Raw genomic sequence first — 12,870 nt, 5'->3', positions numbered from 1 at the left:
ATCTGAATCTCTTAACCGGCTTCGCCAACCGCTCTTCACATTTTCATTATCAGTAGCGGCTCGTAGCTAAAATCAGCGGGGATCAGTCCTTTTCAAGGCAACGGTTGAAGTTCTATACGTACGTACGTACAGACGTCATGCCGAAACTAGTCAAAATGGATTTAGGGATGGTAAAATGAATATTTCCGTTGAAATCTGAAAACCGAAATTTTTCTCCATCACAATACTTCCTATACTTTGTACAAGTAAGTAAAAACCTACTTTTATTGCAAATTATAAAATAATTTTTTTAAATATATGTACTGTATTAATAAAATAAATCATTTTTATTTATTTTTAACTTGCAAAATCTCACAATATATAATAATTTAGGTGACAAAAATCAGCGATCAAAATTTGCATTATTATATTACATTATTATCTTTACAAAATTAAAAATACATAAATTATTTTGCCGATTTTGCTACAAAATAATTCCCGGCGATTGGTTTTCCAAGTTTATATTTTTTCACAAATGCGCTCGTTTTGAAACTCTTTCTTTCCGCCATATCACTGAAAAGAGAAAAATACATAAGTAATAAATTATAAACCTTTTCACGCTTCAACCGGTAGACCTGTCTAAAAATCACATAAAAGTATTACATCCCACTATGTAGGTTTGAAAATACAGTTTTAAGATGTTGCGATAGCAGAAGCAATAAATGCGCTGCTATTACACGTCAATAAATGTTTTATTCTCTTTGTATTTCTATATTTGAGCCGACAGTGCCCGACGATTAACATATTACTAATTAAGGTATGCTTTTTTTTCGATAGTTTTATTAAATAAAAAGGAATCTAAAGTTAGGTTCGGCTAAATAATTTTCTTTTACATTTGTTTTACTTATGTAAACAGACAAAAAATTGTTTGTTTTATGATTCACATAAAATATCTATACGGTTTTTAACTTCCAAATTAAAAAATATCGTTTATTATTAGATCGCCTGTTAAAAAATCAACACCCGTATTGGTAGTAACTATTTACGGGATAGAATTATCATAAACATCGCAAGAAGGTCGACACTGTTCTGAAAAAAATTATAAAGCTACAGGGGTTAACTTGTAATAACAAAAATATCTTTTCTTCTTTTTCTTTGATCCCTAGCTGGCGACTGGAGGAAGAGACTGGCCGCGCAACCGGTACGATGCTGTGAGTGCCGCACTTTTCCGAACTTTGTTCACAACACTTTTCCGTGCTTTCCCGTCTATAGCGATGATCCTGGCCTGGTCGAGATCAACTCGCCGATTCCTCAGGTCATCTGCAATTTGTTTTATCCAGATTTTCTTTGGTGCAGCTCTTTGAATTGTAGCAAGTCGCCTACAGAGGAGTCTGTGCGGCAAGCGATCTGGATCCATCCGGTACGCAGTTGACCAAGCCGTCTCAGCCTCCGCAATTGGATCTGCTCTTCGACTGTCGGTTCCTGCCCGCATCTGGTGATCTGATGACTTCATTTCGGATGCGGTCGTAAAGCTAGACCCGTATGATCAGATGCAGGCACCGCATTTGGAAACCCTGTAGCCGGTTCAAGTCTGTTTGGAAGAGGGTCTAAATTTCTGATCCGTAGAGCAGAATTAGGATGATAAGCGTGCAGAAGAGGCGGATTTTTGTCTGCATGGTAATCTTTGCTCGCTTTCGTAGGCACCATTTTAGCGAGACGAAAGCTGTAGCTGCCTGCCCGATCCTGGCGTGGATTTCAGCTGTAGATGCCGCTTTGTTTTACTGGACCGGCGATCCGAGATATGTGAATTATTGTATCTGTTCGATCTCAGCTCCTCCGAGGTAAACGATGGACTTTGAGCCGTCAGTTTTTAGTACCTTCGTTTCGTCAACATTGATCCTCGGTCCAAAGGACTCTGCTACACTGGAGATCTCATACGAAATATCTCGGCATCACTGGCAGCAAATATGGCGCTGCCGACTGCAAACATCAGGTCGGTTAGATAGTTATCCTTATCATACTGTACTCCACACCTCTCTGCAAATGCTTTTTTCATTATAGCGTCGATTAAAATGTTTAATAGTAGCGGAGAGATGACATCCCCCTGGCAAACTCCTGTTTGAATGGAAAACGAATTAGATAATTCGTTTCGGATTCGCACACAGCCGGTTGATCCGTTGCATGATGCTTGGAATAAAGCGAACGGTTTCCTGGGGTACGTGTTCGGCTTTCAGTGCATTCCACAGTGCAGACCGGTCGAATGCTGACTTGAAGTCGATGAACGCAACAACTGTTCGTATTCCGCACTTGATTTTTTTCTTCCATCAGCTGGCGGATGGCGAAGAACTCATCACATCAGCCACGATGCGGCCGAAATCCAGTTTCCTCTTCACGGCTCGTCTGTTCACGATTTTTCTGCAGTCCCACTTGAATGACTTTCATAAAGACTTTGCCGATGATTGAAAGGAGACTGATGTCACGGTAGTTTTTGCAATTTTGACTGTCCCGCTTTTTACGGATCGGTATGATGAAGGCTTTCTTCCATGTGGAAGGTACATACTCTATGAGCCGGATCGACTGAAATAGCGTGTGGAGTCGGTAAAACAGAATGTCTCCTACAGCTTTGATCGCCTCCGCTGTGACGTCATCCACTCCCGGTACTTTTCCATTCTTCAATGTCCTTATTGCTGCTTTAACTTCTTCAATCGTTGGTTGATCACGACCAGTTCAGTCTGGCTATGGGTAGTGACTTGCGCATGGCGCGATGAAGGCGAACATGTATTTTGGGCCGAATTAGGTAGTGTTCAGATCCACAGTCTAGTCCTCGCATGGCACGCATATCCTGAAGCGATTACCGGAATCGAGAACTTTTCAGAACATAGCCCGACGCTGCAGAGTCAATGCCAGATTGATTTTGCCAAGTGATTTGGTGCTTGAGTGGATGTTGGAAGATCCTATTTCCTACAACCAGATTATTTTATGCTGCGAAGGGCAATAAGCGAAGGCCATTGTTGTCGATTTCATGCCTGAAGTTGCCCTTTGTTAGCTTCCATCCAAGCCTATTCGTACCGACGCGGGCATTGAAATCGCCGGCCAGAATGATCATCTCAATTGTTTGGATTAAATCCAGCGTGTGTTGGGGCTGAGTATAGAATTCATTCTTGGCTGGATCGAAGCTTGTTTCAGCAGGGGCACGGACTGACAGGATGTGGGTCCTGATAGAGCCATCAATGCTGAGGACTGCTAGCCGACATGATATTGGCTGGAAGGTGACTACGTTTTAGCCGCTCCTAAAATATATTTTTTTAAATATTAAATCAAACATTAAAAAAGTACATTCATCAGGAAATACACGCAATATTTATTTTAATAGTAGTCTAAAGCACGATAATTGCGGCAGTTCAGTTGTGGCACAACGTTGTTTTTTGCCAGCAAGCATATGAAGTCAGTAAATGAACGATTGCCTTATACGTAAATCTGTTGAGGAGGACGGCAGCAAGCGAAGTACGAGTACGGCCGTGGCGAGCGCTCAAGTCTGTCGTCTGTTGAAGCTGACAGTCAGGTATCTGGTGTCTTGTTGCGCCATGGCGATTTTCCTGCCATTCTGCTGTTTCAGTGAAAGTTCTTTTATGTAAAACGTTTACATTAATTTTTTTAAAAATGTAACTTGCTTTAGTTAAAATCCTAGGATATTCTAGCGCATTTATTTTCTAAGTACTTAGTTCAGTTAGTATACTTTTGGTCTAAAGTTAAGTTTGGTTATGTTATTTTAACCAAAAAAAATGGATGGACGCAAAAGGCTTAGCGGTGCAAAATACCGAAAAGTAGCGGACCAGAAGATAATTAATTTTAATGAAATAGTAAGTAAAACCGTAAAATTAGATAATTAGAAAAAATATTAATCCAGGGTAGACTTCTTCCCTACCTGATTCGATTAAAGAGTATCTACGATCATCGATTGAACGCAGCGATGCTATATTGAACGCACCGTCGAACGCAGCGTTGAACGCAGCGATGCTATATTGAACGCGAATAGATTATTTGTTTCAGTTTTTAATTTTTTTATATATAGAACAACGTATAAGAAGGAGAAACAAATGATGGAAATTGATAGATTGAATAAAGATTTTAAACGTAAACGTGCGGCTTTCATGTTGGGTTTAGCCGAAGAGGAAGCTTTATTTGCTAAACGTTTCAAACCGATAATCGAACCGATCCAACAAATTAGAGAAAAAATAGATAAACCAAAACCGTCTCCTCTACCTCTGACCGATGGAGAAATTGATATAGATAGAGTAGGACGCGAATTGGGCGATAGACTGATGAGTAATTTAGACAGACATGAAGAGAGATGTGAACAGAGTTTATTGGAACAAGATTTAGAACATTCAGATGATGAAGAAGATGTAGCTTCTTCTACAATGTTATCTCAACAAACAACCCTACCATGTGAACAAACTCAAACTGCGTATGAAGGTGACAAAGAGCTTGTTAAATATATACATATTTTGCCAGACACTCCATCTACACAAATTTCTGAGACGCAAGAAACAATTACAGGTGAAGATTATTCAGAAGCTATAAAACCATACAAACAAATGTTGAAGACCGGTCCAAAAGTATCTCTAGATCATGTAAACGGTGTGAAATACGATAAAAATACAGATACGGCTACATCGGGCGATATTAAAATTGAATTTGTCGGTGATAAAATCCATTTGGGAGAGATGATATATTCGGCCACACCGGGCGTTCTCGAGCTGTTGTTGTTTAAAAATCCAGATCTGAGAAAAGTTCACACGGCAGATATGCAAACTTACGGTGAAATGTTGAAGCGTACCGGTGCTCACTTGACGGACGCCGGCGCAGTAAAAACGAATAAATCTTTCAAATACAACGAAGTCATCAGAAAACTGTTCCCTTCAAAAAGACCCGTCAAATCAATTTCACCATATAAGACACCATCGTCATCGTTCAGCGGCACCGGCCTGTTGCACGCGCAACTCAATTATAATCCGGTCTATTTATATTGGCACGATCCAAACGATCTGGTAGCTAGATTGCATACTCTTGTAGGCGAATATGACGCTGGAAACAAGGGCGTTTCTAACGAACTGATAACCATATTAAAGAATTGAAACAAGTTGAATTTGAAGAATAGATTATTTGTTTTTAATTTTAATTTTTGCAAATATAGAAATGTCACGATTAAGATTAGGTCGTAATGGACGTCGAACAGCGAGAAAACGAGGGCCTCCTGGGGAAGGTTTTTCGTCGACTAGTGATGGAAATTATGATATAAATCACCATAGATTGTGCAACGTGTCCGATCCTATCGGTGATTCGGATGCGATGAATTTGAAACATGCCAAACAAATTTCGTCGGGTTTCCCCATCACAACCGATGGAAATTACGATATAAAAAATCATAGGTTGTGTAACGTGTCCGATCCTGTCGATGATGCGGACGCGTTGAATCTGCGTCGAAGCAAAACTATGTTTGATGAATACACAATCCATCTGTATGAAAAGTCTATAGGTTTAGAAAGATTAAAGGCATACGATGAGGTTATTAGAAAATACATAGAAGATGAAATGGAAAGGCTTGCTAACGATACTTTACGATTTATAAATGATGAAAACATCAAGCTTAAAACAAAAGAGACGGCCATTAAGGAAATTTTGGAAGCGATTAACAAAAACAATAATGATGGCATAAAAATAAATTTGGTTCGTCATGATGAATAATTTATTTGAATGAAAAAATAATTTTTTTTATATAGAGAGATATGAAGGTGAAGAAGAAAAATATTTCCAAGAAAAAAGGCGGACGCGGTATAATCGGGTCAGTAATCAATAAGGCTGTAGATTTATTACCGTTTGAAGCTCATATACCAGGTTACAATTATTGCGGTCCGGGCACGAATTTGGATAAGAGGTTGAAGCGTGGTGATAGAGGCTTAAAAAAATTAGATGAGGCGTGTAAACTGCACGATATAGCATATTCGAAATATTCAGATAATAAAACAAGATCACAAGCCGATAAAGCGCTTGCCGAACGGGCTTGGAAACGTGTGGTCGCACCCTACGCAGTAACTAACGCGATGAAACTTAAATCCAAATTTGGCGGTCGATTGAGATTGAAGAAAGGCAGCGGTACGGCTAAGAAAAAAAAAAATAAATAATAATCGATTCAATACCAAATCGCGCTTTGTACGATCACGAAATGATTAATACGTGAAACAATTGAAAATTCCACACTTCCGCGGTGTTTTTATGTTGGACGCTTTACCGAAAATGATTTGGAAAAATGAATGCTCGATAGTGAATTTAGACACTTCAAACGGCCGCGGTACGCATTGGGTTTGTTTCCTAAAAATCGACAAAAACGTAGATTATTTTGATAGCATAGGCGATGCGCATCCGCCTCCAGAACTGATGAATTATTTCAGAAACTCTAACGTAACGTACAACTACAATAGATATCAGACCGATGATGATGTGATTTGCGGTCGATTATGTTTAGAATTTTTATCCGAATAAATTATACGTTTTTTGTTTTTTATTTTTTCTAAATAGATATGTCGTGTCTATTATCGATTGACGGTAACAGTTCGATGATTAAAAAATCATTTTTTCCTCCGATCGATCTTTCAAAAGGCCAATACGAATCGGGTCTCAAATGGTTGATGACAGCCAACACTATCCCGAACGTCGAGGAAAACAAAAATAATAAATTTTGTTTCGCTTTGGAATAGGATGTCAAAAAAGATGAAAATAAGAATTATGTGTTGACAAAAAAGCAATACATAACAATACCAACGGGCAGTTACGAAATTGAAGATATCAGTAACTATATACAGAATAAAATGAATAAAATTAATCAAACCATCACATTGCGAGCTAACCCAAATACGTTACAGTGTGAAATTAAAAGCACCGTATGGATAGACCTGTCGGATACAGATTGCAGTATCGGCAGGCTGTTGGGCTACGGGCCGATAATTCTGAAAGCGAATGCAACGCATCTTTCGGATGAAATAATAAATATCGCTTCCGTGAATATAGTACGCGTGAAATGTAACATTATTTCGGGCAGTTATAGAAATGAAAATCAAGACCGCATTTTATATGAGTTTCCGCTGAGTGTAGATCCGGGTGATATGATTGAAGAATATCCTCCCTATATTGAATTTCTACCGGTAGATGTGAGAGCAATTTACGATTTAGTTATATCGTTGACCGATGAAAATGATAATTTATTGAATTTGCGTGGTGAACGAGTAAACACGATGTTAGTATTGAAAGAATCAAGGACCCATCGGAGTTTCTGAATATAATATTGTAATTTGGATTTTTATTTTGTTATTTTAGATAGACATGCCGCTAGTAGTTGAAAGTGATGATGAAATTAATGTTAAAAAACGTTACAAATTGACCGAAGAAAGCGTTAAAAATTAAAATCTTTAGGTTTTGAAATCGTCGACAGGAAACTTAAAAGCACCATTACGTTATTGAAATAAAAAAAATTAAACTTTCTCTATAGAGATGAATTATTTAACAGTTAACAAAATAGCGCGTTCAGATGAGTCCCTAACATATAATCAATTTCACAATCACTATTCCTTAGCGAATAAAATCGAAAAGGAGATTAAAATCCCTATAAATCAACCAGACGTGTATACCGTTCCGGGTGAAAGTTATTTGATTGTTTCCGGTAAACTCGTCGGAGCAGACGGAAAAAAATCAACTACTTCAGAATTAGTTAATTTTTGTGTGGCCTTCTTATTCCAGGATATACGATATCTTATTAACGCGCAAGAAGTAGCTTCGGTGAGAAATGTAGGCGTGACAACGGTTATGAAAAACGCTCTTTCAATGACAAATTCTACGTTGACATCTGCCGAAATAGCGGGATGGATTAGTGGAAAAAATAAAGTCCATTTAGATGAAAATGGTAATTTTAATTTACGCGTACCGTTATCGATGCTGTTGGGTTTCGCTGAAGACTATAAAAAAATAATCATAAACAACAGACAGGAATCGGCGTTGAGACGTTTTGATAGCGATGTAAACGCGATATGCGCTACGGCTTCCGACCATAAATCTAAGATAGAATTAACAGACATCGTGTGGGTTGTTCCGTACCTCAAGGTGGCACCCGAATATGAATTGGAATTAGCTAAAATAAGAGATCAAAATAAAGATGTGCGTATGGCGTTCAGAGCGTGGGACCTTCATGAAAATACGGCGGTTCCTCAAACGAATTCTTTTATATGGAATGTGACAACGTTGTCGCAAATTGATAAACCGCGTTATGTTATTGTAGGTTTTCAAACCGATAGGAAAGATAAAGCCATGAAGGACGCGTCAGAATTCGATTCGTGTAACGTTAAAAATATTTGTGTAATGATTAATTCGAATAAATATCCGTATGAAGATTTACGAGGGAATCAAGCGTTGATGTATAGAATGTTTATTAATTTTCAAAAATCATATTATAAAAATATAGATTCACCGTACACGTTTTCAGATTACAAAACCAAATACCCTCTGTATGTGATCGACTGCTCGCGTCAAAATGAATCCGTAAAGATTGGTGTAATCGATTTGAAGATTAAAGTTGAAGCGGAAGAGAATTTTAAACCAAATACAGTAGCATACTGTTTATTGATATACGATAATGTAATCGCGTATTCTCCGCTGACTGGTAAAGCGATAAAGCAAGAATAACAAGTGAAAGGTCGCAGATATTTTTATTTTCATTTTTTTGCCATCGATAGATTTTTAGTTTTGTATTATTTATTTTGCGCGAACAAAGGTTAATGCTACAGACCAGGGAATCCCCATGATGTCATGCATACGCTTTATTATGTTATTTGTATGAATGACTTACATTTCTACCGTTTAATCGGTATTTTGCAGCATATCACAAATCTGAAGGAACATATACAATAGATAAATAAATAATTTTTTCCCTCGATAGATTATTTGCATTGAATTATTTATTTTACAATATAGATTTCAAATGGAAATTTTTAAAATTAAGAAATTGAATAATTTCGTTGATTTTCCTAAATACGCTACCGAACAAAGCGCCGGTTTAGATTTAGTTTCAACGATCGATACTATTTTAAAGCCGGGTGAAATAAAAATAATCGCGACCGGCATTGCTATATCGCTGCCTAAAAAGTATGAAGCGCAAATAAGGCCTAGATCGGGTATGGCTATGAGCTATGGCATTACTGTTGTGAATTCACCGGGTACAGTCGATGCTGATTATCGCGGTGAAATTAAAATCGGTCTTATAAATTTGAGCGATAAAGAATTTACAGTGCAAAGAGGAATGAGAATCGCGCAAATGGTAATATCGAAATACAAACGCATATCGTGGACGGAAAGCGAAACATTAGATGAAACCGAACGTAATGATAAGGGTTTTGGCTCGACTGGTCTGAGACAATAATCTGTTACTTAATTCGTATGAATGACTAACATACAGATAAATTTATCATCAAGGCCGCGCTGTTAGATAATTTAACATTAACAAAAAATATAATGTTTATATTTAATTATAATTAATTTTTTATAATGTTTCTGTTAACGATGAATATATTTTATTTTTTCGTTTTTGCAAATGTTTTTCAGTAACATATACAATAATGAATCGTCAATAAGAAAATTGTGATTGCGAAAGAATGTGAAATATGTGATTTCTTCCTGTAAATGCTGCGTATATGTAACTTTTTCTCTAAAACAGTGTGCACGTCTTAAGTAAGTTGATCGATTGAAATTGCAAACTCTACCCACAGTCTGGACGACTGCTCTCTCCGGGCTGTGGCTCGTCTAAAAAAATATAAATATATTTATGCTTTAGACGATATAAGGATGGCCGAACCGTTCGACGATCACCTATGGTCAACAGCTGCCATAGGGACGCTCTTTGTCTGTCTACTGAATTCGGCCGATTTAAAGGTCGGGAAAAAGCCACTCTATATATATACAAACCAAGCGATATATGTTATTGATGTTAGCATTCACTCTATGTATATATAGCCATGTAAAAGATTGGGATTCCCCATGACGTCATAGATCTGACTTTAACATTGAAAACTGCCTTGATAGATAATCTTATTTATTAACATTAAAAATAAATAATCAAAATTGTATAAGTAAAGCGCATTTAGTATAAATCATTCTTTAATGTAGTCGTATAATTTTGTTTCAATATTCTGGGTTGATTATTTAATGTAATGTAAATCGTTCTTTAATGTATTCAATATATTCATGAAAAAATGTTCTCGATAACTGGTTATTTAATGTATTATAAAATCGTTCTTTAATGTATCGCGAAAACGACGTTCAGGTTCTGCTTAAATTGTCTGCCGACCGGTCCTGAGAATTCAAGCACAACCTCCACAATATATACTACTCCTATAAACGTTTATTACTTTAATACGGATTTTATACTAAAAATTGGATACCGGTGTACTTTGGTAGTTTTTTTTAACTCTGCCTCCCGAAACCAGACCCCCCGATTAAGGATGAACACGGTTCCGGGAGATGCCTTTGCCTCTATCCGCCAGATGAGGGAAACGCCAGGCCCGGCTATGCCGTTCCCGGCTACCGTCATCCAGCAACCAGGACTTGGACCTTTGCGCTTTGCCTCTAACAGGGACACCCTCAAAGGGACCGCCCCGCCGGGATTCAGTCTTTTAGCTCAGCGGACGAGAGTACCTGCCCTTCATCACCACCGCCTACCCGTGTAAGAACGGGCAAAGGGCAGCTTTGTACGTAGCCGTCGCTAACCCTTTCTCGCTTCACGATATTATAAAACACGTCTAAGTGTCGAACTTTGTAACATCGTTCCAACGATGGTCCCCCATCTCGAGATGCCCAGTTACGGCAGTACAGTCGCGGCGTTCCTCGTCATACCGAGGCACTGGAATATCACGTGCTCCGGCGTGTCTAACTCCCGACAGTAGGGGCAGAAGGGGTCTTCAGCTCTTCTTCGTCCAGACAGGTACGAACGAAAGACCAAACGGCCTGTCAGGAATTGTGTCAACCGTACTTCGGTGGTAAGATTCAATTACCCGCTCGTCTTAGTAACGGTCGGCCTGAGTCTGTACCAGATTATACTTCATTTACATATCATAGATATCCTCATCTCATTTTACCGTGGGGGATTGCTTATTGTTCACTAGTTAAACAGGTTGCAACGTACACATTAGTAAAATAAAATTAAAAATAAACCCCAGGAAAAATATGCAATTTTTTGTTTTTTTTTATTTCATGTTTTTTTTTTTTTTAATACAATTCTTTTGCATGAAATATCTATTACACACACAATTTTTCGATTACGCGATAAAAATAGCTTTAAAAAAAATAAGTTTTCATATGTAGATTAAATTATAAGCCATTTGTATGCAGAGTACAGTCAATAAATCACACAAAAAAATAATAATAGATAAATGAGATTTACAGATGAATTTTTTTATTAATATTTATTCATTTTTTTTTTAATCACCGGATTAATATTTTATCCTGAATCGTATATGTACGTGATGAAATACTTCCATTATATTTTTTAAAATATAAATTAAAAAAAATAATTTATTTGATTTTATATAACAACTAAGCTATGCATAAAAAAGTTTGAATACGGTATCAAAGATTTATATATATTTTGTGTTAATGTGCGCGCGCGTTGTGTGCGTGCGTGTGAATATACGCGTAACCGGGCATATTTATACGTAAAACAAACACGTAATACGAATTTACCGTATTGTAAATCAAATTTTTGAAAAGAGTTCTACATATAACCGTAAAAAGTATCTTAAAAATAAAAGATTAATACAACGAAGGCTTTGATAAATCTTAATAAATAAATCATTCTACTCGTTCTGTGAAATAGAACTCGTGATGATCGTATCTATCAAAATTAAATTGTATCATTCAGTAGTATAAATTTAAATAAAAATTGGTTATTCCAATTTTTTTTATCTCCGGGACCGGAGATAAATTTTTTTTAACTCCTGATGATGGTTACAAAAAAGACCGAAAGATCTCGAAGATTTAACACTTATTTGCCGGTAAGGTGGATATATAGCTTGTTAATTACATTTAATTAAAATATATTTATCGTTTTATTAAAATATAATATTTCTTCGTTTATTTAATTTAATTGTTCTAACGAAACCGCGTGCCCATAGCGTATTTAATTTGCGCGGATATGGCGGTACCAACTAATATAATTTCACGACTTACAACAAATTTAGCTTGTACGGTCGGCGTAGCCGTGAGGCTTTACGCACCAGACACCGTATCAACCGGGTGATCGAGTTCGCCCGGCCAGAACAAGTACATTTTTAAATATATTTAATTACAAAACTTTAAATCTTATTCGTTTATTTAATTCTGCCGCTCACCTATGGCGTCAGAACATAGCGTACGACTACAATAACATTTTTTGAGGTAAGATGCGATTTCCCAAATCGTTTTAATTTTTTAATCGTAAACAAACGCTCCTAAGAAAAATATGACCGTAATTAGGCGATATCTCGAAATACTGAGGGTGATCTTTCTCTATAGCCCCACCTCTTTGACGTTTTAAGTTGAAAATTCAACGGCATAAATCCCCCATGTATAGAATTAATCTGACCAAGTTTGGTCAAAATCGGTCCAGTAGTTCTGTAAATATAAGGTTATTTAGCGGCCGACACCTAACACATGTACATCAACATCCGTAAAAATTTCTATTCGGTTTTTCGGGTTCGTTAGGTGTCAAAACGTTAAGATCCGGTGAAAACCGCATATGCCGAAATTAGAACGTTTACAATGCTTTTCATTCTAAAGCTATCTAGACGGGAAAGTAAAAATATGCGATAAATA

At 37.1% G+C, this 12,870-nt stretch overlaps 1 protein-coding gene across 1 annotated transcript in view; it reads right to left on the bottom strand.

The window, feature by feature from the left end:
- Positions 1-446: 446 nt before the first annotated feature.
- LOC142326973 (NEDD8 ultimate buster 1-like) overlaps positions 447-12,870 on the bottom strand; it is a 62,884-nt gene continuing 50,460 nt past the window's right edge. Inside the window, exon 7 of the mRNA XM_075369706.1 lies at positions 447-552. Coding sequence (XP_075225821.1) covers positions 447-552 — 106 coding nt within the window. The remainder of the gene's footprint in view (positions 553-12,870) is intronic.

The sequence above is a fragment of the Lycorma delicatula genome, chromosome 6 (genome assembly GCF_047948215.1).
Source record: "Lycorma delicatula isolate Av1 chromosome 6, ASM4794821v1, whole genome shotgun sequence".
NCBI classification, from domain to species: Eukaryota; Metazoa; Arthropoda; class Insecta; order Hemiptera; family Fulgoridae; genus Lycorma; species Lycorma delicatula.
This window is presented reverse-complemented; position numbering and strand designations above follow the sequence as displayed.